The sequence below is a fragment of the Meles meles genome, chromosome 18, assembly GCF_922984935.1.
Source record: "Meles meles chromosome 18, mMelMel3.1 paternal haplotype, whole genome shotgun sequence".
Classification (NCBI taxonomy): domain Eukaryota; kingdom Metazoa; phylum Chordata; class Mammalia; order Carnivora; family Mustelidae; genus Meles; species Meles meles.
The window spans coordinates 38,575,005-38,601,456 of NC_060083.1; the positions used below are offsets into that span (position 1 = coordinate 38,575,005).

Here is a 26,452-nt window from a genome sequence, read left to right on the forward strand (position 1 = left end):
CCATCTCCCTCCACAATCACCCCACTCCCCTGGGCCCCCGGCCCCCGGGCCTGCCCATCACTTGTCCCTGTTTCCCTCACTCCTCTAATCTCCTTTCCTGGCCTCAGAGCAAAGACCACCTCCCACTGGGAGTGCAGGCTCAGGCCCCCCTGCCCAGCCCCAGGGCCCAGCACCCCAGCTCTCTCCAGACTTGCCCCAAGCCCCCCACCTACCAGTGCCCCTGATTTCCCCAACCCTGTGGGGGCACCACCTCCTGCCCATCTAGGGTTCCTCTCCTGCTGCCTTCCCCCCTGAGTTCAGTCAGACCCACTGTCTCCCCTTGCCCTGAAGCTCCCTGACCCCCACCCCTCAGCTGTCACTGGGGTGCAGATGACACAAAACAATGTCCCACCGAGCCCTTGGCTCCTCACCCAGAGAGCCAGCCTGCCTGATAGCATTCTCCGGATGGCCCGCGTCCAAACAAACCCTCTTACCCCCTCTTCCAAACCTGACCCTTCCCCAACGGCCAGCTCCGTCACCCTCCAGAATGCTGTCTTGGAACCTGGGCCTTATCTAGGATTCGTGTGGGCCCTCATCCCTCCACTGGCAGGTGCTGGGCCCACAGACCCCGCCAATGGAATTACTGCCCCCACTCCCGGTCCTTTCCACAGCACCATACTTGGGGCCCTCAAGCCTCTGATCTGAAGGACAGAAATAGCCCCTGGGCCCCTCCCTCACCCCAGCCCGCACCCACTGGAATCTCAGGCTTCCTTCGGCACAGCTGGACTCCCATCTCTCCTGCTCATACACCTCCAGTGGGGGTGGGGGAGGCAAGGACTGTCCTTCAGAGTGTCCCATGGCCCCTTGGGCCCTCCCAGGCCAGGCTGCCTGAATTCCCCTTCATCCTTCCACCGAGACGTCTCTGCCCCGTGCCCTAGGTGCCAGTCCCACCTATCTTTCAAGGGACCCCCCCCCCGAAAAAAGCTACCTCCTTTGCAAAGCCCTTTCAAGCCCCCACCTGGGTGTGAGCCTCTCTTCTCTATCCCCAGAAGCCTCCTTTAAGACATTTGGCATAATCGTCCATGAAGCAGAACTTTTCAGCTAGAACCAAAATTTCTCCGGTGCGTCTGGCTCCGTCCCCCGCCCCCTGCCATTCTGTTATTCTATTCTAGCGTGCTGTGCTCAGGAGGCGGTGTTTGCTGGACTGGGGGAGCCTAGAGCCAGGGGGTGCCTGAGGGAATGGAGCGCCCCCTTAGCCAGCCAGCTCCGAAGCAGCTCGCATTTCGTCCCCTACATCTGGAGAGACTTTGGAAATCTGGGGTCAGGACGGCTCTAGAAGGATCTTCCCCCAACGTCCAGCTTGGCCGCAGCCTTGGTGCCTGAGCCAGGGCTCCTCTGTCTGGAGGCCAAGAACTCCTGGAAGGCCCAAGGTTTAAGCTTGGGGTGGGAGGTGTCCATAAACCCTTGTCCTCAAGGGCCACATGTGAGATGTCCATGCCTCTGTGTGTTTTCTGGGGAGACAGTCCCCAGTTTTCAGCAGGGTCCCAAAGCAGTCTGTGAGGGCCCTCAAAGGTAAGACTGGCCACATCTGGATTCTCCCCCAACCCCCACCCCACTCCACCTCCAACTTCCCCTGCCTTGAACAGCTGACCTCACTCACTTAAAAATAGAAACCCTCCCTGGACATGTATCTAGAATGACAGGATGGGTCCAGAGTCTGCGCTATGAGCAGAATCGTCACCTGCCCAGTCCTCTGCTGGCCTGGGTGGCAGTCCACTTGGGACCCTCCCTCTCTCTCAGCCCAGGAGACCGCTGGGCCATGCGCCCTTCCTCCACCTCTCTCTGTTGTCCCTCTTCTAGGAGATGAAGTTAGCCTCTGCTCTCAGCACCCCAGAGCCAGGAAGGGGGTGATTAGGAAGCCCCTGTGTCCCCAGGACCCTCTCCCCATATCCACAATGTTCCTCCTGGAGCAACCTGGCCCCAGAGCAGACCCAGGCAGAGACATCCTCTCTTCTGAGCTCCAGCAACCTGCTAGTTATGGCCCGGGATACCCCACTGATGCCTCGTCTCAAACATCGTGCATCCCCAATCTTCTCAAGGCCCAGGGCTTCCACCCCGAGCAGGAACCTGGTCTCGTCATGGCTGCTTCCTTTCCCATCTCCAACTGGTGTGGAGTCCTGCAGATCCAGCCACCTGCCAGCTCTCCTGGCCCTCTTCCCTCTACTTCCAGAGACAGAGATGTAGGCGCTGTCTGGACCACTGCAGTAGCCTTCTCCTTGGACTCCCTGCCTACTGTCTCCCCTCCTTGGCTCCAGACGACTTTCAATAGAACACAATAGAACACAAACCTGCTTGTATCACTGACCTGCTTAGAACCTCTTTTGGGAACCTATCACCCTCAGGGAAAAGAATCCACATTCCTTCCTGTGCCTCTTAGGACCTGGCCCTGAATTTTTTTTCCAAATTGGTCTCGTGTTTCTTGTCCATCCCAGCCCCCATCCAAGCGCCTCCACTCATTTGGAAAGCCTTACAAATCTCTGTTTCGGTGTTCGGTGGGTGGTATCTCTGGCCCTTCCCCACATTGTGCCCTCCACCCCACCCTTCACTGGCCACGCCTCACAGACTCAACTCCCAGAACACATCCTGTGTGGGGATCTCCCGGAATCCCCCTCCCCCAGGCCAGATCCCGGACTACACCCACATCCCTCTTTGAGTGTCTGTGGCATCAAGTAAATGTGACTGTTCACTTGTTGGTGACCTCTCTGAAAGGAAGGACGCAATGTCCTAGGCCTGGTATAGGCACACTTCTCCTCCCCACCCCACATTCAGTGACATCAGGTTTCTGTCTTGATGACAACATTTACACCATGGTAATTGGCAAGTGCACTAAACACCACAAATCAGGACGTGTTCCCCCAACTCCGATGCGCAGGAAATGTGTGTGGGATGGATGGATGGATGGATGGATGGATGGAACGAAGGAAGGTGAGAGAGAGGGATGATTAAATCACAGAAAGTTCCTTGCTCCGTGTTCTGCTTCCTCACAGACGGGGGCATGCACATGCTGGCCCTCCATCGGATCACACCTCCATCCTCAAGTTTGCTCCCTCCTTGGTGTCCTGTCCTTGTCCTCCTCACTAGTCCTTCTGGGACAAACAGTCCTGCCAGTTCTCACAAGCCAATGGGTTAAGAGGTGGGGGAAGCAGGAGGGCAGGGACAGCATGGACCTCCCTGGGGTAGGGTGGGGTATAACAAGACGGGAGCTTCCTCTGCTAGTGGAGAGGGGCAGGAGGGGTGTCACCATCCTCGGCAGGGAAACTGAGGGGTAAGGTAGGTGACAGTGGGAGAGGACAGGCCTGGGGAGGGCAGCAGCAATGGGCAGGAGAGAGACCTGGGCTCCTTGCTGGGGAAGGACACAATACTAGGATGATGGACCTCTCCCGACCAATCCCAGGATTAATGGACAGCATCTCCTCCTCATTCTGGGTGCTGCAGGGACACCACCTTGCCTGTCAGCATGTGCTGCCACTCTCCCTCTGGTCTTCCCCCCAACCAACTCTCGTCCTACCCTGGCTCCCCCTCCCCTGTCTGACAGGCTCTATCCCAGCCTGAGCCCATGTCTCCAGCCCTGCCCAGCATGTCCTCGTCTGCATCTGGGTCTCATTCTCAGTCTTCAGCTCCCTCTCTGTTTCTCTCTGTCTCCGTCACCCCTGTGTCTCTGCCTCCATCTGTCTCCATCTCCTCCCCGAGTGTCCGTCTCCCCCTCCCTCTCTCTGTCCCTCCTGTCCCTGCAGCTCGGTCCCCCCTTCTTTATGGCTGCCTCTTTCAAGGTCTTCACATTGCCCTCTGGGACCCGGTCTCCTGGTTTCCATCTCCCTTCGCATTTCCATCTCCCCTTCTGTGTCTCTGTCTCTCGGCACCCGTGTCTCCCCACCCCCCAGCCGGCCCCCCTCAGCCTGTTCAGATCCCGAGGCGCAGATGGCGGGACGTTCACGCCGCAGTGCCTGCAAGCACAGGGCCACGGCTGCTTCTGGGACTTCTGAGCACCCCTGGCCCCTGAGCCTGCCAGGCAGCAGTCAGTCATCTGTCCCCAGGCTGCTGGGGACTCCCACTCAGCCCTGCGGGGCCTGCAGCAACCAGGGACTGGGGCGAACTGGCTCACTTGTCACGGAGTGGGGACTCCCTGCTGCTGAGGGCTTGGTGGGGGGTGTCCCCTGCCTTCCTCAGGAGCTTGGGCAAGGGGAAGCCGCAGGCACCACTGACCGATCGCTTCTACTTCCTCCCCAAGGGGGTGTCCCTCTTGACATCTAACTGAAAGGCTTCTTGTTGCCGCTTGGGTGGCCCTCAGTCTCTGTGACTCAGCGTCTTCCCAGTGCAGCCAAAGCTTCCACCAGCAGCCTCCACCAGGACAGGTTGCAAGGTGTAGCACCCCCCTCCCAGGGGAGGGGCATCTGACCTCGGCTGGAACTGGGCGGAGGAAGAGGAGGCTGAGGTTCAGGGTAATGGGAGGTTAGGCCTGCCACTGGCTGGGTCCCAGCGGCGGAGCAGGCTGCCCCCACCAGCCTGGCAGAGTGGAGCACCTCTCCCCAGGAGGCTGGCTGGGCAGGCGTGTGCACACACACCCACGCCCCAGGCGCCCAGACACAACACACCGCAGCGCCGTACTCCCCACCTGCCGGCACCCTAGCTGGTGTCCTCCCCCTCCCTGCACCTCACCTCCAAGAAGAGGGAATAGGGCAGAGCCACCTGGTGGGGGGAATGTTGAGGCGAGAGGAAGGGGTGCCAACATGCTGTGAGGGCGAGGGGGGAGGGGCTGGGCCTGGGGGTTTGCATCTGGCTGGACAGGGCAGCTGGGTGCCCACGACATGAAAGGCACAGAGGGTGGGGGAGGGGATTCCGATCGCCCTAAAAAATGAACATCTCACATCAGCTCCAGCCCTGGCTTGGACCTGTGCTCCCCAGCCTTGCCCCACACCCTCCCCTGCCCTCCCCCATGAGGACCACCTAAGCCTCTGTGGCCACCCCCACCCCCAGCTCCTCCACGTCACCGTCACCGCCACAGCAGGGGCAGGGGAAGTGTCTCATCTCAGCTCTCTACCAGAGAAGGTCAAGTTCTAGCAGCCCAGTCCCCTTCCTGAGCCTCAGGGAGGCTGGTACACCCAGGAAAGAGCACAGAAGCCTGTGGTGGCAGCCCCTCCCCCTGCCAGCTTTTCCAAGATTCAGCCAAGGGGTGACCTAGAAGACCAAACTGGGGCAAGGGGCTGCCTTCTGGAAGGAACTCTGTTGGGAGGCCCCATGGGGCTCGTGCAATCAGCGTGGGGAGGGCTGGGGGCAGTGGGGCCCCCAGGCCACCCTTCGTATTCTTTCACAGCTCTGGAAGTGAGAACAGCCTCCTTCTACTCGGCCCAGATCCCACGGCTTGCAGCCATCGGCCTCACAAAACAAGCCTGCTCCCTCTTCCACATGACAGCCCTTCAAATATTTGAAGACAGCTCGCCTGGCCCCGCTGAGCCTCCTCTTCTCCTGACTAAACATCCGGTTCTTAGAATGATTCCTCAAACGCGATGGTTTCAAGTCTCTTCACCACGCCGGGACTTCTCATCCACCAACCACCTCAATCACGGCAAGGCTCCCGGAACGGGAGGCCGGGACCAGATGGCCTCCCTCCCTACAGGACAGGCCTCCATTCCATCCGAGATGCAGCCACCAACCCTCTCCTCCTCGCCCCTACCCACCTCCAGTGAGTTACTCCCGCAATGACCAAGTCAGGTGAAGGCTGGGGGGGCCCAGTGCTGGGCCGGGGGATCCCCAACACTTTCTGCCCCCCCACCCCGTATCTTCTCCAAAGACCTGAATCTCTTCCAATGATTTGTCCCTACGGAGAGGCCCTACCCACATGTGATGCTCGCCACTCACTCATCCTTCAAAGAACACTTCCTCTGAGAAGACTTCCCAGATAGAACACACGCGGCTCAGATCCTGCCCCTGCCTCGGGCAACCTCCATACGCACAGACTGCGTGACATTCACTGTTTGTCACCCTCCAAATTCCCCACGCATTGGTGCATCTCCTTCCTGTCCTCCTCCCCGCCATCAGGCTAGCAGCATGCAGAAGAAACCGGGAAATGGGGGTGGGAGGGGAGGAAGGCAGAGGGTCCCCCGCCCCAGGGACCATGCCCTTGCACACGCCCCTACCTGTTCATGGTACTCGATGCCCATGCTCAGTGTGTTGACCAGGATAGCGATCATGATTCCCCGACCAAAATACTTGCTGTCCACGATCTTCCGGAAAGTGTCACAGATCAGCCTCCAGAAGGCCAGCACAGAGTTGGGCTCCACGTCCAGCCCCAGGCTCTGTCGGTGCCGGCTGTGAGGGTCCCGGACATCGCTGTGCTGGGCATCCTGCGTGAGCTCATACACCACCTCGCTGTCTGAGTCGGGCATCTCATGGCCAGCCAGCTCCATCGGCCCCGCCCCCGCCCGGGCACAGTAGGGGCAGCTGTCTGGCCCACAGGCTCCACTGTCTGCCTTCAAGCAAGGGCTGGAGATCTTGCAAGAGCTTTGGCAGGTGCCTAGGATGGGAAGGCAGAGGTTAGAGGCTCCAGAGCTTCTTACTTGGGGGTGGCCCTTCCCTCCCAGTATCTATAAAATGAGTTGGGTAGTGTGGGGTTCTTGAAATGACAGGGGAGCTGCTAGGCACTGAGCAAGCCAGGGACAGTGATTGCCAACAGCATTCCACTGACAGTCCCTGCTGGGGGTCCTGGGGTTTGGCAGGTGGAATTGATGTTTCCCGAGGTCCTGGGCAGCTCCCCTGTCTGCGGAGCCTTTAGCAAGGAGCCCAGACCAGCTCTCCTTCCCAGGAAAGCCAGCCCTGCACCCACACCATGCAGAGCTGCATTTCCCAAGGAATCCCTAAGACACACACACACACACACACACACAGATGTGCGCTCCTATAACTCCACCCCCAGACACACACACACACTTGCACGCACACATGCACTATGCCCATACATGTACCATTTGTGAACCACGCATACCTGCACAGCTGAAAACACGCATGCACACACACATGCATGTTATATAAGGCACCTGGGCTAGGCATGCCCATACCCGGGCACGCGCACGGACCAGAGCAGCACCCTGGCATGTGCACACACAAACTTCACACACCAGATACATGTGTGCACATACATACATGAACGCTAAACACGCCCGTGCGCAAGCACCCCTACACACAGCGGACCCCTTTGTGCATACATCCACAAATACACACACACCAGACGGCACACTCATGCACGCAGTGACCTGTCCCAAGACATCAGCGTCCACTGAAATCCAGCTTGGATCATGGAACCGAAGCACTGGAGGGAAGCTCAGCAAATGCCCCAGGAGAGTAGGTCCGGCGAGGCGCAGATGGCTCACCCAGGGCCCCGCCCCCAAGAAACATCCAACAACATGTCCCCTTCTCATTACAGGCGGGAGGGATCGCCGGCAATAACCATGGCCCCAGCCCTGCCTTCTACACAGGAGGGGACTGAAACACGCGTGTGTGGGACTGGCTTCCATCTCCCCGCAGGGCGGCAGGAAAGCTGGCTCAGGAGGCCTGCCCGTGGCGTTCTGGGACAGCTCCTTCCTGTCCCGGCCCATGTTCCCGCATGACATCCCACACGTACCCCACTGCTCCCACGTGCCACATCCTTCCCGAAACCCTGGGCTTCAGCAACAGAGAGTCTGTTTTCGGGGGAGGGTTCACCACCCCTGTCTGACGGGGTGGGGAAACGCCCAGAGGCGGTGAGTGTCTCACTTCCCCTGTGACACCGGGTGTCCCTCTCACCCGGCTAGCAGTCCCTGGAGGACTTGCTGCTCTAGGCCCCTGGTCTCCCCGTGGGGAGCCAACCAGACTGGTGTTTACAAGAGTCCCCTCAGCATGGGGCGCGAGGCAGACCACCGTCACACACCATCTCCCCTTGGGGCCTCGGAGGCACACGGCTCTGAGTTCATCCCTCACCAATGGCATAACCTTGGGCAGGCGAGTCGAGCCACCTCTCCAGGCCTCCTTTTTCTCATCGGTACAATGGGGATGATGAGAAAGTTTATCATCTAAACTGTTGAGAGGCTCCAGTGGGCTTCCGTCTGCAAAGCATGTGGCAGGCACAGACCAGTTGGCCAACAAGTGTTGGGTCTTCTTGCAAACAGTGTAGAGGAGGGCGCCTAGCCAGTGTTCATCCCACGATCATTCTTCTTTTCATGACAATGCAAGATTCAGATTCCCATTTGAAGGGATGAGAAACTCAGGCCTCAAAGAAGCGACGGGACTGATTGAAGGTCCCAAGGCCTCGAGTGGCAGAATGGGAATCGGGGCTGGACCTCCCAAAGCCAGGTCCCCAGGCCTCTCTGGGACACCATCCGGCCCCTAGACCAGGGCCCCAGCATGCCCCCACCCCTACCCTGGAGTCCTTACCTGTGCTCTGTGTCTCCAGGAGCTTATGCATGGAGCTGTAGGGCCCGGCTGGGATGTTGAGGCTGGTGAGCGTGGGCGGTCCAGAGGTGGGGGCCACCTCCACCAGCGCTCTCTCCTTCAGCGTCTCCGGGGGAGGGCTGGTGTGCACCGTGGGGTACACCTTCCCGCTGCCCACAGTCCTGCCTGACGCCTCAGATGGTGACCTGGGAGGGGGTGCCTGGCAGCGGATTGGCTCCAGGTGGCAGTCGGCATGGTAGAAGCTGTGCACAGACTCTGCGCCCCCAGGAGGGCCCCCGGAGAGGGCGGGCGTTGAGGGCGGAGGAAGCATGAGCCGGCGGGACCCACTGGCATCCCGGTCCTGAATCTCAGGGCTGGCCCGCGGGGCCCGCAGCGTCCCATTGCCCAGGTGGTAGTGGTGATGGTGATGGTGGTGATGGTGCACCAGGTGGACGGATGGACGGCGGTGAGAGCGAGAGCAGCTCCCGCCGGGCTGGGGCCCCTGGCCGCTGCGGGGCACTGGGCCGCTCAGCAGCCCAGCCCGCACGCCCGCCGCCCGGGAGACCTGGGCCAGCCTGCGCGCCGCTTTCCGGAGGATGTATACCAAGTACTTGAGCAGCTCCTCATAGCAGCTGCCTGGCTCAGAGAAGCTGGCCAGGGTGCTGGCATTGGACAGGAACCGCACGCGCTGCTCCCGCATCAGCTGGCTTTCCCGCTGCTTGGTCTCTGAGAACTGCGTGGCGATCACCACCAGGCACAGGTTGATCATGAAGAAGGAGCCCACCTGTTGGGGTGGGGACAGGAAGAGGAGATGTCCTGAAGAAAAGGGCACTGCCAGGCCGGTCGCTGCATCCCAAGCACTCCTACCCGCCAGGCGCTGGGCTCTGTTACTATCCCAGCATGATCTCATGCTCTTTATTCTCGTGACAGTTTCAAGAGGTGGCACTTTTATAATCTCCGTCTGACGGGTGAGGAAACAGGCTCAGAGAGGTCAAGGCATTTGCCCAAAATCAGAGAGCGCACAGCGAAGTGGAGACTTGAACCAAGCTCTATAGAATTCCAAGGCACAGTTATTGATCATAATGGTATCCTGCAAAGATTTCTCCCAAATTCCCTGCCCCTAAACACGGCCAGCCGTGGAGATTCTGAACACCCTTCCCCAGTTCCCATTAGAAACAGAGAAGGCTGTAGAGATGAATGCAATCTTGGGGACATGGGGTTCTCACATTGGATTGCGTCTTTGAGGTCTCGGCAGAAACACTGTTCCCAAGACTCCTGCCTCGAATCCCACATCTAGCTGCATAGGGCCCCACTACCCTCCTGACCGTTAGCCTTGCCTCTATCTTCTTTTCCTGTGCCTTTCCCCTCCCCCAGCCAGGTAATGGGCTGAGCCCTGATCCCTGCAGACTAGCCAAGCTGCCACCCCTGACTTGCCTACACTCCCTTGTCCCTGTCCCCATGCCTCAGTTTCTCCAGGACTCCGGGACAGCCATTGCTGGGACAATAATCCAGAGTGAAGGAAATGAATATTTATGGTGACAGAGCAGATTTTTTTTCTAGATTGTGTCCTAGTAATTATGATAATTAGCTTCACTAATATGATTCCAGAGAGCTGTTTGGAAGATTTTTCACGGGGGGTGTGTGTGGAAACTAGGCCCCTTACCACCCTGTCTGCATCCTTCCCCTCCCCCAGGCTCATGGAGAGAAGCATACTGAAAAGACCACGCTCCCTAGAGATGCTGGTCTCGATGCCCCCCAGGTGATGGTGGGGGATGGGAGCAGGAACCAAACCTGGCCCCTCGTCCACATGCAGGGGCAGGAGGGCATGGCCTGAATGACTGGTTCTTTCCCAGGACCCACACCCTCTGCCTTTCTCCCAGAGCTGTCTTAGTAGGTCTCCACCTCTCTTCAGAGTTTGCCCCAGGTCTTGAGTAGATCTTAATTTCTGTCTTAATCTCTCTTTCTCAGTATCTGTCCCTCACTCTGGCTCTGTCACTTGGTGACCTGTCACTCTGTCCTCTTGGCGACCTGGAGAAGGGCTGGGCTTGGAGCCTGGAGCCTGGGGTTGAATTCTTGGCCCTCTGAAGCTCAGAGTTCTCCTTTAGAAGATGGGCCCCCCTCCAACTTCCACCCCCAGCTTGCCCACCTCCCCTGCCCGTCCAGATCCATCCACCGCACACGTGGAGCCCATGATGGGGTCAGGCAAACGAGGAAACGTGGGTTTCCCCTCTGCAAAATGGAGATGATAATGGGATCGTGGTGAGGACTAAAGGCACCAGCACATAAAAAGTGTTGAGAGTGGGAGTGGCGCATAGTCGTGTCAAGACACTTACCGTCTCTCCCCAGCCCCCCAGCCAAATGCCAGTAGTGCTCCCCTATACCTCGTGAAAACAAGACCACCCTTTGCTATTTCCCAATACACTCCAGGTTGAGAATCACCCATTTTACTGATAAGGAAGCAGAGGCCTAGGGTGGGGCTGGGGGCTCACGGGGAAAGACTTGCCCAAGGTACTAAGTGATAGAACCAAGCCTTGACCTTGGAGTTACTCCTGACTCCTCATGACAGGTGCCCTCCCAGTCCTGAGACCAAGCTAGCCTTTCCCTCTCTGGACTCCCCCACCTGTTTCCCCAGGACCCCTCTTCCCACAGGGGCCCAAGGAATCACTCACGATGATGAGGAGGATGAAGTAGATGAAATTGTAGAACGAATGAGCATCCATGACAAAGTACATGATGTCGACCCAGCCCTCCAGCGTGATGACCTGGGGAGGGCACAGGGGGAGAGGCTGACTTGAGGGGGGAGGGCTAAATCCTCCAGTGATCTCCTCAGAGGCCCCAGCCCCCTCCCAGCCCTGAGGACCACCCGCTCCAAGGCAGGACTAAGTCCTGGTGCCTGCGTTCCAGGGAACGTCTTGGTGCCCAGGCAGTCCCACCTGGAAGATGGCAATCCAGGCGTAGCCGATGTTGTCGAAGTTGATGGCGCCCTTGAAGGGGTTGTGCTCCCCGGCGGAGCAGTTAGTGTAGTACTGGTTCCAGTTCACACAGGTGGTATTGCTGGAGCTGTTGTAGGCCTCATAGTCCAGGCCACAGGGGGGGCCGCCACCACCCTCCCCACGCAGCGTGGGCACACTCCTGCACGAGCGCATGCCATTCTCCCGCGGCTGAGAGCAGATGAAGGGGTTCTCGTCCTCGTTCTCCGTCTGGTAATAGCGTTCCAGGTCCACACTCAGGGGGCTGCAGGGGGGACAGGGAGGAGCTGAGAGCAGGGGTCTCCAGGGAGACACCCCAGGAAGGATGAGCTGCGTGGGTGTAGTGAGACCTGCAGAGTGAGCAGGGCGGGGACGAGAGCTGAGCGTGTAGCAGCCAGGGGCAGGGATTTCTGGGTGTGGGTGGGAGGGCACCGGGAGTGTGCAGACTGAGGGTGAAATTCCAAAGTCGGGATGGGGGGAAGGTTATGCCCTAGGGCAACAGTATTCTAACGTGGCTGCCCACCAGGCTCACAGAGGAGCTTGTAAGGATCGCCATGGCCGTGCTGAATCCCAGGCCAATGAAATCGGAGCCTGTAGGGGACCCGCGCCTCAGGAATTTTTTTTTCTAATTCCCCAGATGACTTCAATGTGTAGCCAAGTTTGAGAACCAGATGGGTCACCGATGTGCAGACAGCGATGTCAACGGCAGTGGGGACTGGGGTGGGTCCCAGCCCTGCAGCCATAGGTCTCCACCCCCCTCCCCATCCCGGGCGTCACTCACAGGCTGAAATTCTCCGGCAGGAAGCATCGGTTACGAAGCAGCCCTGCCCACAGCTGGACGCCAACGATGCCGAAGATGAAGAAGACGAAGAAGCAGAGCAGAAGGACATTGCCCAACATGGGCAGCGTGTCCAGCAGCAGCGTGACAAGGATGCGCATGCCTGTGGGGGCAGAAGCCACGCTGGGGGTGCCAGGCTGGCCGGACTAGGCCAGCTGCCACGGGTCTGGCAGCACACCCAGAGGGGGCCCATCGGGGTTTCCCGGGCAGAGACACCCAGTACAAGATGGAGGGGAGACCAACGGACACCTCTAACTCCACAGGCAGGCCTGGCAGCCCCAAGCCCCCGCCCACCGTTCCTCTTGCCCCGTCCATATGAATCAGCGCATAAGACCACCAAGGATGAGCCAGAGTGCTCGAGGGTTCCAAAGCTCCTCTCTCCTGCACCACATCCCTGCTAACTCCCCACACCTTCTCAGTTCACAGAGGAGGAGCTAGGAGGCTCAGAAAGCTGATAGGACTGATCCAGTACCACAGAGCTGCCTGGCGTTCTGCTTCCAGATCTCACCTCCCAGTGTACACACACACACACACACACACACACACACACACACACTTGCATCTCACCTGACACAGTCACCTGACCTTCCTAAGTCATCAGTTATCACTGCAGTCTTTGGGGAAACTGAGCCAGAGAACTCCAGGAGGAATGTCGGCAAGGAAGCAACCTCACTTTGAGGGCCAGACCCTCAGCAAGGGTCTAGACCCACTGAGCTTCGCTATGGTTCTGAGCCCCCTGCTGGGTCCATTCTCTGTTGATACAGAGCCCCACATCGGAGGTGAGGAGACACAAGGCCATCTTCTCCAGCGGCCATCAGTTAGCAGGCCACCAGAGCCCCTCCCCCTCCAGCCTTGTTGGAGATACTACCCTGGCTCCTCACTCCAGGTCCAGGATTCCATACCACTCCATACCCCACCTGCTCTGAACCACCCCTAGGCCACCAAACCCTTGTTATGCACACAGATCTCTAATGGCTGGTTTTGACCCCCCAAGTGCCCCTCCAGAAGAAGAAGCTTCTAGGCAGCAGCTGATTAACCCTCCCAGTGCCTGCGGCCATCCTGCCTGGCCTTTCAAGCCCGGCCTCCTCACTCAGTCCCTCACCCCCTCCTCCAGCCTCATCCTCCTTCAGCTCCTCTGGGCTCCAGCTGAGATCAATTCCTCAGGGTTTGCATTAAGGGAATTACACCGGTGGTTAGACAGAGGCCTATAAATCTGCCAGCCATCACCTGGGGTGGGAGAGGCGGCGAGAGCAGGCGTGCCCCTTGTCTGGGGCTCCTGTTAACACTAACGTCCCGAAGCCCGGAGGACACGGAGCAGCTCTGCCCACCCAAAGGCAGCCGCATCTCATACACACACACACACACACACACACACGCACGCACACACACACACACACAGCACAGGGGGCTGCCCCACATTGGGCACAGAGCCCCAGAAACATGCTCCAATCCCCCACCCCCCCCGACTCCTGGGACCAAGGTAGAGACCATTTGCAGCCTGTGTAGGTTGGGGACTTGCAAAGGGGGCCTGAGCAAGGGGTGGGGGGGCCAGGATGTAGGGGGAGCGAGAGCTGCCAAAGCTTGGCTGGCTCAGAAAACCAATGCGGTTTAATTTAGATAATGGTCCCGCAGTCAGTTGCGGCAGTGGGTTGGAAGGGGGTGGGAAGGAGGAATGGGACACAGGCGGAGGGTGAGACATGGAGTGGCCTTGTCTGGAGAGAAGTCATGCTCAGTGTGGCTAGTGTGGTCTCACTCGTGGGAGCCCGGGTGCGTGAAAGGCTGTTCTAGCTAGAAAACGCCATTACACGCTGTACCCACCCCTCCTGGCCTACCCGCCTCTCCTCCCCCTTCCCGCTCACCCCTGTTCCCCTGGAGGGAGCTGTCCTCTAGCTGAAGGGAAGGAGTCATTTGAGACAACTCTGAGATTCTGACCCCCAAATCAGGCTAAAATAAGGGGGACGGTCTTTTTAGGTAACTCTCACAGGGACACAGGCCGGTGTGGGGACTCCGTTGGCTCCGGTGGCCCCAGCCCCCCACTGAGCCCTTGTCATGAGATCTGCCTCGGAGTGCCAGGCCCTGATGAGGCTGGTGAGGGGTCAGGAGGTAGGGGTGGGATCTGGGGTTTCCAGATTTCCTCTTGGGGCTCTCCATCCAGGGGCTGAGGGCCAAGGGGTCACTCACTGGGCACCCGGTTAATGGCCCTGAGCGGTCGCAGCACGCGGACTGTCCTGACAGCTGAGAAGCTGACATTCTGCAGGTCCAGCGAATACTCCAGCATCCTGCAGGGAGGGGCCCAAAGGGAGGCCCTTTGAGTCTGAGGCCGCCATGGGGGTCAAAAGAGGTCAGTGAGGAATCTTGCTGCGGTGCGGCAGCAAACCTCCGACTCCTCCCTCTCCTCCACCAAGGGACCCCGACGAGCCAGCTCTCTGTCTGGGGGCAAGGCCACCCCCAAGCCAAGGACAGATCCCCATGGAAGAATAAACAGAGGAGGACGCGGAAGCAAGGGCTCGTGCTTTACAGGCAAGACCGCCTCGGACCCTGAGGGGACAGCCAGGAGAAAGCGCGGCTGGAAGTGGGCCGGGCAGGGGGTGGGGGGCAGTGCTGGGGCCTAGGACCCTGGCCCTGGGGCAGGGACTGATCTGCCCGTTGCTCTCCCACCTCCAGCCCGGGTCCTCACCCTGCAATGACGATGAAGAAGTCAAGCCGGTTCCAAGTGTCTCCCAGGTAACACTTTTTCCCGAAGATACCCAAGGCCACCATCTTCACCACCATCTCCACGGCGAAGAAGGCAAAGATGAAGTCGTCAAAGGCCTGGTGTGGGGACGAGAGGCTTTTGAAATTGGGGGGTGTGGGGGGGAGGACAACCCCCCCACTCCCTCCCCCACCAGCGGGGTCAGGGCCCCTCCCAGAGACATTTCAGCAGTTACTCAGCTCAGGAAATGCCCCCTCCCCCAATGCCCCCCAACTCACCTGCAGGATCCGGCAGCGCTGGGAGTCACAGGCGATGTCCTCACATGGCCGGAACATGCCCAGGGTCACACAGTTGAGAAGGATGACCAACATGCTGATACGCTCAAACCACGTATCCGGGGGGGTAGGTCAAGGAAACAGCTGACAGGGGCTAGAGCCGCTCCTGCGCTCCTGCTCCACCCCAGCCCACCCCAGCCCAGCCCGGCACCTCCTGCTTCTCATCCTCCCCCCAAACCCCCCACTCCCCCGCGCCGCCCTCTGCCATCTGCGACGTGGCCCACGTGTGGGCCCAAGCCCAGGCCCCAGGCCCACCTTGGCCATCACCTCTCCACACCCAGCTTCCTCGGCTGTAAAGTAGGAAAAGCCACAAATACCCTGACTATTTGCACAAGCCATTTGGGGGATAAAATCGATCGTGCCTGTGGAAATGCCAGACACCAAGAGTGTGCTGCTGAATCTGAATCCTCTTCTGTCCTACCTCCCGGGGAAGATGTGAGAAGCAAATGAGAGAATGCAGTGAATGTGTGACACAAACCTAAAGTCGGATTATGCCTGCCTTACAGTTTACCAAGCACTTTCGCGCCACGCCACATCTGATGCTCACAACAGCCCCGAGAACTATCCGGGGTGGATCACGTTCTTTCCCGGAACCCAAGTGCACAGAGGCCCAGGAGAGCCCAAGTCCTACGCTGAAGGTCACGGGAGAAGCCGCAATGGGACAGAGGCGTCCGAGCTTCCGATCTGGGACGGCAGCTGCCACAGTGGCTCCGGCACACAGGGGAGGGGCTGGCGGGAGCGTGCGGGCACCGGTCAGACGGGCAGGGGAGCGCAAGAGGGTCCATGGCAAGAGGGTCCGCGGCCGTAGCTGTTCTCCACCACAGCACTGGAGCCTGTCACCCCCTTTCCAAGTGCCCACCCTGCCCCTAGCCTCCCGGAGCCCTCAGGTGGCCTCCAAACACACTCCTGTGTTGACACAATGAGGACCCACCGCACACCAGGCCCCGGGCTGGACGGGAGTCCCCACCCCACGCAGAGCAGACAGCACTCTGCACACACAGACTGCAAGTCTTTCCACCGGGTGGATTTTAGTAAGGGCCTAACTTCCAGCCCATCAACGGGAGAACGTCAGAAGTGGGTTCTAGACCTTAGAAGGGTCTGGACGTGGGACCCACAGAGAAGTGATCCAGCATCCTCTTTTTCTCAAAGAAAATACGGGGTGGGGAGAACAAAGAAGATAGAAGGGAGCGGAGAGTGGAGACGGGGCAAAGGAGGGGCCTCGGGGCGGGGGGTGTTGTGGCAGCCCACCGCACTACCCACCAAGACACACTGGGGCACAGAGGGCCTAGGGCAGGGGAATCTTCCTGTCATAACCTCATTTCTGGAGTGCAAAAGCTCTGTCCAGGGACCCCAGGAATTTCCTCCCAGCTGGTCCCAGCCACCCCCCCATCTCTGTCCTGAACCTCAGGCCACCCTGCTCCGCGGCAGCTCAGGACACACTCAATCCCCTCCCAGGCCTCTCTGCCACCTAGGCCCTTTGCCCTCACATCTCTTCCCACCAACAGGCACCCAAACAGGCAAGACACTGCAGTTTCCCAAGCCTCCACCTCCTCCTCACCAGAATAAGAGTTTAAAAAAAAAAAATAGTTCTAGGTTTTGGGGGTAAGTAGATGGAAGGGGGAAATCAAGAGAGTGCTCTGTTTCCTTGGAGCTGTTTTCTCGAGTGGAACCTGAGCCAAATGGAATGGACGTCTCCCCAGAAGGGGGGTCAGCCAGGGGTCACCCTGGAAAAAGGAGGATGGGGAGGGAGCTGTCTTGGGGTGATTCTCTGGAAAGGGAAGGACACAATTACCCTCAAGAATTGGTCTGCATTCGCCAAGCTAGCCCCCTCTTCTCTGCAGGGAAGGGACCCACGTGAGCAGCTATCTCTACAAGGGGGGCTGTGGGCAGTTCTCTTGGGAAGAGGGGCTCCTGGAACACCTGTTTGGACCCCTTGAATGGCAGGGATGCCGCCACGCCCCATGCTGTCTGTGCACTGTCTCAGCCCCCTTGCTGAAGCAGGGACACTCGGATACACGCTCGTATCCCCTACGAAGGGGACAGTAGCTCCTGGCATGTGGCAGATGATACGTGGAGGAAACGAACGAACAAACGAAAGAATGAATGAATTGATCAATCGTTCAGTCTCCCTGCTTAGAAGCCCCTGGGTCTCCCTAGTCATGTTTTCCTGCCTTGTTTGCCTCAACAGGGATACACTGATAACAATGGGGGAGGAGGCAGAAGGGACACGGCAGAGGGGCTGGGACTCCTTCTGTCCCCACCTTCTACATGCTCACCCTGGGGCCTCTTATAGCTAGATTCTGCCTCCAAATAACCTCACCTCCAGCTCTGGACCATGGAAACCCCTTGTCAGGGGTCCCCTTGGGAATTTAGCACATCTCAGATTCATGCTCTTTGCTCTCTACCTTTCCCCATCCCTATAGGTAACCGTTAATGGACAGGGAAGATACTAAGGCACAGGGACCTGGGGGACAATCTGAACTGAGAAATAATTAATGAGGTTGGGGGTCTTTCACCCTTCTCAGGGTAAGCCTTGTTTCCTTGGGAACATGGCCTTATGTCACCGTGTGATGTTCCCTTGTTGCCATAACAACAGGAGGATGTGTCACCAGGTGGTGTGGATTTGTTGCTATGGCAATTAAAGGGACCCCCTCACACATGAACTCCCCTTCACCAGACTGCTGTCTTGTCCTCACGCAGGGAAGGGAAAGTAGGAGACCCACAGGTTATCAGGTTGGGGGGAAACCATGTGACAAATCCCCATGGCAACCAAGGGAACGGGAGACACTGGTTGCCATAGTGACTATGAGAGACCTGTGCAGTCACATGTCTACTGTTGCTATGGCAACTGTCCGGGCTGGAGTGGATCCCAAAGGGGGAGGTGGGTAGGAGAGGGGAGGCTCTTTCTTCTCCCCACAGCCCACCATCAAAAGCAGAGAAAAAGGAAATGGCAGGGTGAGGAAACCCACTTCCATCCCTCCTCCTCTTCTCCCTCCAGGAGAATTAGAGCATGTTATCTGTACAACTCAGTCCTCTCTGTGGGGCTTTATCTAGAGCCCTTGCCTAGCCTGGCAGCTATAAGGGAGAGGGAGGTGAGGACAGGAGGGAGGCGGACTGGGGCACCTTCAGGGGCACGGGGGCTTGGGCATGACTAAGAAGAGAAGCAGGCCCTCTGGCTGCCCCGCTCCCCAAACTGGAGCCTGGAAATCTGAGACAGAGGAGCACTGAGGAGGAAATGGGCCTGGACCCAGGAATCCTGGCCTCCTCGTATGAGTTGGGAAGGTGGGATCCTTGTCTCACCCTCCCCACAGAGCCACAGAGCAGCTGCCATCTATGGGGGGGGGGATTCTGCATTCCTGGGGGGTGGTGTGGACTATAGGGGCTCAGCAGTGTGGCCAGCACTGGGGAGGCAGAAAGGGGGATTCCCCCACCCAAGCCCCCACTCCCACAGCCTGTTTCCCCGTGGTCTCCTCCGCTCCAGCCTATGGGCGTGTGGGGAGAGAGGTTTCCAGCTGAACTGAAAACTAAAGCCCAAAGAAAGGCAGCCAGCCCCACCCAGAGACAGAGACGTGAGACCCAGAGACACAAGAGAGCCGGCCTATTGGAATCTTTGGAAGGGGAAATAGGCCAGAAATCTGATTCAAACGTCTGTGACTCTGTGTGTGTGTGTGTGTGTGTGTGTGTGTGAGCGTTCACACACACACACACATGTGAGCAGCTGTGTCTGTCGCCACCCTGGCTGAGGCAGGCAGGGTGGGGTGAGGGCAGTAGCGGGAGCGAGGAGGGGTGAGGGGGGGTTGAGTGGTAGGGGTAATCCCAGGAATGGCTCCAGCTGGCACTGTGGGTGATGGGGAGTCCCCCAACAGTTCCGTGGAGTCAAGTGGGTGTGTAACCCAGCAGGAAGGTGGGCCCGGGGCAGGAGTGCTCTGCTCCCCCAGTCCCGTTCAATTCCCTAGCCCTCTTCCTCAGAACCCTCTGGAGAGTCTTGGGTTTTAAAATGAGAGGAGGGAATTGGTGAGAGCACAGGAAGAACACCCCCTCCCATTTCCTCTGAGGACCCAAACGGAGATTTCTCCCTAGGTACGAGAAACAGGCAAACTTGGGGCACTGGGACGGTGGCAAGGAAAACTCCAGAAATTCCTGGTGCCCCCTCCCCTGCAGACGCACACACAGTGACGCAGTCATACACTCACCCTCACTTCTGGAAGCCATTAGGGCTCCTGCCTTTCGGGCCTCCCCCTTCTCCTCCCCCTACTCCTGGCAGGCTCCCTTCTCCCCCTCTGGCCCCCCTCTCACTCCCCCTCTCGGCATCCCAAATGCCAGCCTGTGATTTCCAAATGAGAAAAAGCTGTGCTGGGCTCTGAGCTTGGAGAAACTCCTACACAAACTTCCAGATGTGACACAACAGCCAGAGAGGGAATGCTCAGGATCTCCTTTCCGGGAGGGGCGATGCACTCCCTCACACTTCAAGAAACACATACTGGAAAGTCCGACTCGCTCCCCTATAACCAGGGAGGAGGGGGGCGCTACTGATGAGAGTGCCCCTGGTCTTCCCAGTACCAGCACAGGCACTTCTGAGCCTCTCTTCCTTTTGCTGCCCTCCCTTTCCCCATACACACACACACACACACACACACTCACACACTCACACCCATGCACACTACTTCCTACCTGGGTCTAGATCTCCTCTCTAGGAAACCTGGTGTGTTAGCGGCTACAGGAGGAGGGGCTGAGAAAAATGGCAACAAAAGTCTGACTAGCTTCAGTTAGTGAGGGAGGTGTCCCTACGTCCCTCAGACTCAGAGGTGCAGAGAACCTCGTGGAGCCAAGGGAAGCTTCACTGGTACCAAAAAGAGAGAAAGGGAAAGACTGAAGTCCAAGAGTCAGCTCAGAGCCCCTCCGGTGATGACAACACAGGTTCGCCTTGACACTCAGGTGTGATCGGATTTGTGGGACCCAGCACAGGCACCCCCTTGGCCAAAAAAATTGTTCTCAACCCATCCTCAGCCAACCCAGGCTTAATGACTTGTCTAGGCCTAGTGATGCCGCCGGCCCACATCCCAGACTCCCACTACCCCAGACATGAGCCTGCTCCTCCACCCCCAAGAAGAGCACTGGGGTCCCACCTCTCTTTCCTCATGCCAACCTTCTCCACTTGCTCCCTCTCAGAGCCCCTCAAGGAAGGAATCTGTCCCCAGACCATCCACTAGCCCCTAGAGCTAGGGCAGGTGGGAAGATGCTGGCCAAGAGATCTGGTTGTTTTAGAGGGTGAGGGAAGGGAGAGATCTCTCTACATTCCCTGGACTCCTGAGGAAGAGGAGAGGGGGATGGGCCTTTTACCATTCATGGAGAGGGTACGTGGTTAGGGGTAGAGAGGAGAGATAACCAGAACCCGTCTTCTCAGAGACATTTGCTCCCCATGTACATCTCTACATGGAGAAAGGGGCCTGGGGGGTAGGGGTGCAGACGTGGGGAAAGAATCAGACCCCTCTGAGACCCCCTACCTCTCTCTCTGCAGCTCAGAGAGAAAGGAAGAAGGGGTAAGGGATGGAGACAGGGTGTAACAAGGGGAGCTTCCCAAAAACCTGCGGGGTGTAGAGGGTGGGGGTTGGGGGGGGATACAAGCTCACATCCCTGCTTTGCGCACTAGAGGCAGCAGAGCTGCAGAGAGTGAGGGCGGCACCGAGCTCCCCCCACCTCCCCCAAAGCAGAGTCCCGGTTGGGCTCTTAGGCTTTACAAGGGAAACCTGAGTTCTCCCACCCGGGTCCAAAAGAGCCTCTGAGCTGGGAGGAAGGAGTCAGGAGAAGCTGTCAAGACCGGGGATGGCAGCGCACCCCCCCTCCTTTCCTTCCGGCAGTGATGGGACCCACCCCGGAGCCTGGGAAACCTGCATCAGTCAAGCTGGAGCTTTGTGCTAGGGACTGGGGTAGAGGCCAGGGGGCTCAGGGGGCTGGGGTCTCCCCTATCACTCCAGATCAGGCGGAGGATAGGGGGCAGTGCCAAATCTACCTCCCCAGAATGTGGGGCTTGCATGCCACAAACCCAGCCAAGGAGTAGACCCCGGGGGTGCTGGACCCGAGTCTTCCTTAGCCAACCAGCTTCCAGCCTCACTGTTCCCCCAATACTTTCTCCAAGGCTGCAGTCTCACATACCTGCCCCGCCATCAGGCGGGAGCACTCTATTTGTGACCGGGTAACTTGGACCGGCTTAATCCCATCCCCCCCTGGTCAAAGCTCTCGACACAGTCTTTCCCTCCACAAGGAAAAAGAAATCTAGCACAAAACTCCCTAACCCCAACACAAAGCACCGCGCGCTGAATGAAGAATTGGGGAGAAGGGAGGAACTCCGGGCAGTGGGCTCCAGCTGAAAGGGTCTCAAGTCCAGCCCTGGGGGCAGACAGCTTCCCCTTCACCACCACATCTTGTTCTCATTCTGCGCCCCTGACATCAGCTGCCGCCGGAATCTCCTTGTTGTGCCTCCAACCCGCGGGTGGGGGTGGGGGAGTTAGGACCTGGTCCCCGCCCCCCCCAACATTTCCCTCTGGGTCAGTAGAAACCCCGGCCTCGAGGACCAGGTTGGGGGCGGGGAGCAGACCCTAGAATCCACCTCAAACTTTGGAGCGGGGGCGGGAGGGAAACCCAGAAGATCGCAGTCCCCCCTCCCCCGTCCCCGCAGCTTCCTCCCCACCCCACCCCCCAAACTCGGAAACCCAACCCAGCTTGCTAACGGGCGGCGGGCGGAGTAGAGCTCCCAGGCTCCCGAAGCTTCCCACATCTGGAGGATGACGACCTTCCCCTGCCCACATCTGGAGAGCGTCCAGCTACAAACCAGCGGGGCACGTCTCCTCTCTTTTCCTGGCCTGGATCCCAGCCCCCCAAGGAGGACTGAGGTGTGTGTACCGAGGTGGGGCTCGTCTGGGGTATCAGCCAAAACTGCTCTCGTCTCCGCTCCCACTCTGAAGCCCCCTCCTTCCCTTAGCAGCCCCCCCACCCTTCTGCCCACCTTCCAGCTCACTTCTCCGACTCACCTGGCTTTCGGTCCCCTCCGGCGGCGCGGCCCGCCCCCCTGCGGACCCCCTAGCCCGGCCGTCGTGCCCTGGAGGATATGGATTACAGACCGTGCGGAGACACCAGCTCCGCGGGCGGCTGTCCTGGCTCAAGTAGAAGAAAACCACGGGGGCCAGCGCCGGGTACGGCAGCCCCTCCGCCTCGGAGTCCGCGCTGCCCGGGTCCTTTTCCGCCGACCCCGGCCCCGGCCGGCCCCCGGCCCCCGACAGGTCGTTGAGCCGCATGAAGCTCCGGGGCTGTCCTGACTCCTCGGTGCCCGCTCCATCCTCCTCCTCGTCCATCCTCTGGCCAGCCGGGGCCCCAGGCGGTCTTGAGAGGGGCGAGCGGCGCCCCTCGGAGGAGGTGTCCTCACGCCACCGGGGGGCCCCGGCGGGGGCGCATCTGGGGGGCTCTAGGGCGCAGGCTGAGCCCCCGGGAGGGCCAGTTCAGCCCAGCTCCCCCTGCCCGCAGGGGCATGCTGCCCGCGGGGCGCCGGGTCGCAGGGAAGCCCCGCCCGGCGCGAGTCCCGCTTCCCCAGGGCTCCTGGGGCCCCCTGGGCCAGCCGGCCGGCTCCCCCTCACTTTGTTCCGGCTTCTTCGCTTCGCGCCCAGGCTCCGGTCGCCCGATTCGGCGCTACCTTCGGCGAAGCGGCCGGGAGAGGGGGAGAGAGAAGGGGGTCGGAGAGCGGGGAATACGGGGGGGGCGCCCCCTCTTCCCGCGGCGCAGCTGGAGCAAGATCTAAGGGGTCAGCATCGTCCCGGCTCCGCGCCAGCGGCGGCGGGGGGAGGGGAGGAGGGATCTCTTTGGGGTGGGTTTGGAGGGGGTGGGGGGCGGCTCCTTCCTCCGCCCCGCGGCGGGCTCCCGGTCCGGGAGGGGCGGGGAGACGGTAGGGGGCCGTCCCGGGCGGGGGTGGAGGCGGAGATGCCGCCGCCGCAGCCGCCGCGGTGGCTGCCGCTGCCGTAGCTGTCGCCGGCGCCACTGCCTCCTCCTCCGGCCGAGACGCGGAGCGAGCAAGCGAAAGCGGCGGCGAGGAGCCCGGCTCACACCACAGCTGGATCCCTCACTCCAACTTCAAGCCTCGGCCCCGCCTCTCCCCAGCCAGCCTCGCAGCCAATCGCTGCGCGCCGCCGGACCCGAGCCGCGCGCCCATTGGCGGGCCGCCGTGGCAGTGAGGGCGGGGGCGCCGGGGGAGAGAACCACAGCTGGAATCCGGTTCCCACCCCGAAGCCCAGGACCGCCTCTCTCCCCTCCCCTTGCCCCTCGGTCCGCTCCCGAAGGCCAGAGCCAATTAGACGGCTACCCAGACCGAACCCACTTTCCTATTGGCCGCTGGGGTCTCTGGGACTCCCCTGGAGGGAGCCCCGGGGAATCAGAGTAATCCGCGCCGGGTCCTGGGATAGCGTTGCGCACCCCGGGGTATCCTTTGTCCACGACCCCTGAATTGGACCAAAGCCGGAGGGTGGGGCTCAGCCCTGGGCGGGCCTGAAGAAGAAGAGAGACTGGCGGCCGGGCTGTGGGGTGTGACCAGGACCCCAGAGCGAAATCCTGACACTCCACCTGATTAAATCGCCCACCCTGGAGTCGAACCTGGGAGCAGGACCGAAGAAGGGGAGGAGCGGAGCAGGACGTCCCAGGGGTAGGGCTTCGGTTTGGGGGGGCGGTCTTGCGGAAATGGGAGGAGCCAAGGGAACTCAGGGACCAGCAAGGTCTGGGCGTGGTTTCCAGCAACCTCTTGGCCTTGTAGACCCCTCTCCCAGGTCCACCAATGCGATTTTGACCCTGACCTTCTAACCCTGACCCGCTGAACCTGACCTCACGTCAGCACTCCTGAGCTTCATCCCGTCTGCCGCTAGAGATCCTTTGAAGGCTCTGGCTCTGTCGCTGGGGCTTCGCGCTTGAACACGTGGCCTCAGACAGGTCATGCGGGTCTCAGGGCCCAGGCCACCCAGAGCAGCTGAGGAGCAGAGAGAGGCTCCCGCGAAGGGACCTGCAGGGGCCTCGGGTGTGTGGGAGGGGGTGGAAGTATGGAGCTGGGATTTCTGAGTCTCAACCTGCAGAGTCTCACGAGCCCCCCCCCCCCCACACACACAACTCCGTGCCTCAATTTTACCTTTGGATTTCCAGCATGGCTGGGAGGCCGTGCGCACACCTCCCCTCTACCCGGCGCGGGTCCTGGAGGGTCTGCGGCTCTCCCGGCCTCACCCCGCCCCACCTCCCCGCGTCCCCGGGCTCAGTCAGCTCCAGCCCTCTCTCCCCGCCGCCCACAAGGCTGCAGGTGCCCGGGAGCAAAGCGCCGCGGGAGTGCTGGGCGCTGGAGTGAGGTGGGGCGCGGAGGGCATCTAACATTAAACGTCGGGGAGCACTTCCCACCTCTGGGAAGGTAGACACGGTGGCGAAACCAAGCAGGTCAGTCAGTTCTCTGCCCCGAGACTTCGGGGCGCTGACGCCACTGCGGAGAGGCAGAGGCAGGGACCGGGTGACCTCCCTCCCCCGCCGTCCACCCCTCCCCCACCGACTCCCAAGTCGGGGCTCCCCCCCCCGCGCAGCCCCCGAGCACCACCGGCCGCCTGGGGTGGGTGTCTCAGCTCCCTCGAGGGCGGGTTGCAGGGAGTGCAGTGGGTAGGGCCACGCCGCTGCAGCCTCCCGGGTTGCCCTTTCGCCGAATCGGGGCGCTGAGTTGTGCAAATGAGGCCGAGCTCATTTGCATTTCATGCTAATGAGCAGATCCCTTAAGTGCCTTTCCCTCCTGGCGGGAGTCTCTGCTCTCATTCCGCGTGTGCCCTGCCAGGCTCGAACTCTCAGCGGTCTTCTGGGAGAGGGGCCTATTTCTGGTTCACTCCAGGCGTCTGACACCTTGGTCCCTCCCGCAGGTCCGCAGTCTGCCTGGTCGGTCTGCCCTTCCCCGACAGGGTCAAGAAGCCCCAGGGCAGACACCTGGAGGTAGTGACTTGAATCATCCCATCTTTGCAGAGGGGACCGAGAGGACGAGGAGCTGAGAGACACACGCCCAGCCGGGTAGTCAGGTTTCCTGGTGGTCGGCAGGCCCCACACCTCCATCCATCACCCAGGCCGCCACTGTCTCTGGGCTGACCTTTGTTCTAGAACATACCCAGAGAGGAGCCAGGGTGTGGGGCCCACCGACACACATTTAGGACTTGGGATGACCTGCCACCTAAGGCATCCTGACCCCTGGGGGACTCAGGGGTCTCCGACATCCAGTCAGAGATGGTCTCTTCCCCTGAGGGGAGCAAGGGGAGGAGGGAGGCAGGACCTACAGAGAAGCAAAAGGAGGGATGAAACCATCTTTAATTCCTCCAAATCTCATCTCTGCCATCACCTCCTCAAAGCAGCCTTTTTCAGCAAGTACTGTGGTGCCTAGTAAGTGCCAATGTGCTGAGGACACAGTCCTGAGCCGGACAAGAATCTGGAAGCTCATGGCACTTGCTCATGTGTGTGGTCATGAAATGATGGTCTGTCCCTCTGGGCTCTCTGCTCCCTCAGACCAAGGGTCCATTTGCTCTCCAGAGCCTAGTCCGGTCCAGCTTGGCACGGACTCGGTACTTAATAAATCTTTGTTAGACAAGTGAGTAACCTCAGTCAGGGGGGATGATGAGGGACAGGAAGTTCCTTGGGCCCCGGTTTCCTCACAGAGTAGTCAGGCCTCTGTGTTCTCTATGATGATGTCTGGGTTTGAGGGACAGCCTTCGCATAGGGCCTGCTCTGCCAGCCCCCCTCCAGCCCCCTCCAGCCCTCTCCCCCTTACACCTCCCGCACAGCCTGGCTGGCTCCCTCGGGAACTGAAACACTCTTCCCATCTGTGAGGCGCTCTGCTCGACGAGGATACATTATCCCGGCGTCACCTCGCAGCCTTGGGAGTGGGGTGGTGGTTGTCCCATTTTTTAGATAAGACTGAGGCTCAGATAGATGAAATTAGTGAAGTGACTTCTCCAACCAGGAGGTCCCGTCTCCCCTGGCGGTGGCCCCCAGCTCCTCCGGGACAGCGCTGTGTAGAACAGAGAGCCTACACAAGAGGGACCCACCAAGGGAAGACAGGCAGCAGACCTACCAGCCTGTGTCTGAGCAAAACTGCTGTTCAGCCTTGCCCTTGTCAGAAAATGCTAGCTCTCCCAGA

The 26,452-nt window shown here is 59.8% G+C and overlaps 1 protein-coding gene across 27 annotated transcripts in view; it reads right to left on the minus strand.

The window, feature by feature from the left end:
- CACNA1G (calcium voltage-gated channel subunit alpha1 G) overlaps nt 1-23,352 on the minus strand; it is a 61,974-nt gene extending 38,622 nt beyond the window's left edge. For all 27 annotated transcript variants that reach the window (XM_045985239.1, XM_045985221.1, XM_045985237.1 and 24 more), the window contains exons 1-9: nt 22,381-23,352; nt 15,217-15,328; nt 14,924-15,057; nt 14,428-14,525; nt 12,190-12,349; nt 11,373-11,673; nt 11,109-11,201; nt 8,443-9,223; nt 6,174-6,550 (exon numbers count right to left, since the gene is read on the minus strand). In XM_045985239.1, the coding sequence (XP_045841195.1) occupies nt 6,174-6,550; nt 8,443-9,223; nt 11,109-11,201; nt 11,373-11,673; nt 12,190-12,349; nt 14,428-14,525; nt 14,924-15,057; nt 15,217-15,328; nt 22,381-22,622 (2,298 nt within the window). In that variant the 5' untranslated portion in view covers nt 22,623-23,352. The remainder of the gene's footprint in view (nt 1-6,173; nt 6,551-8,442; nt 9,224-11,108; nt 11,202-11,372; nt 11,674-12,189; nt 12,350-14,427; nt 14,526-14,923; nt 15,058-15,216; nt 15,329-22,380) is intronic.
- Nucleotides 23,353-26,452: the final 3,100 nt, after the last annotated feature.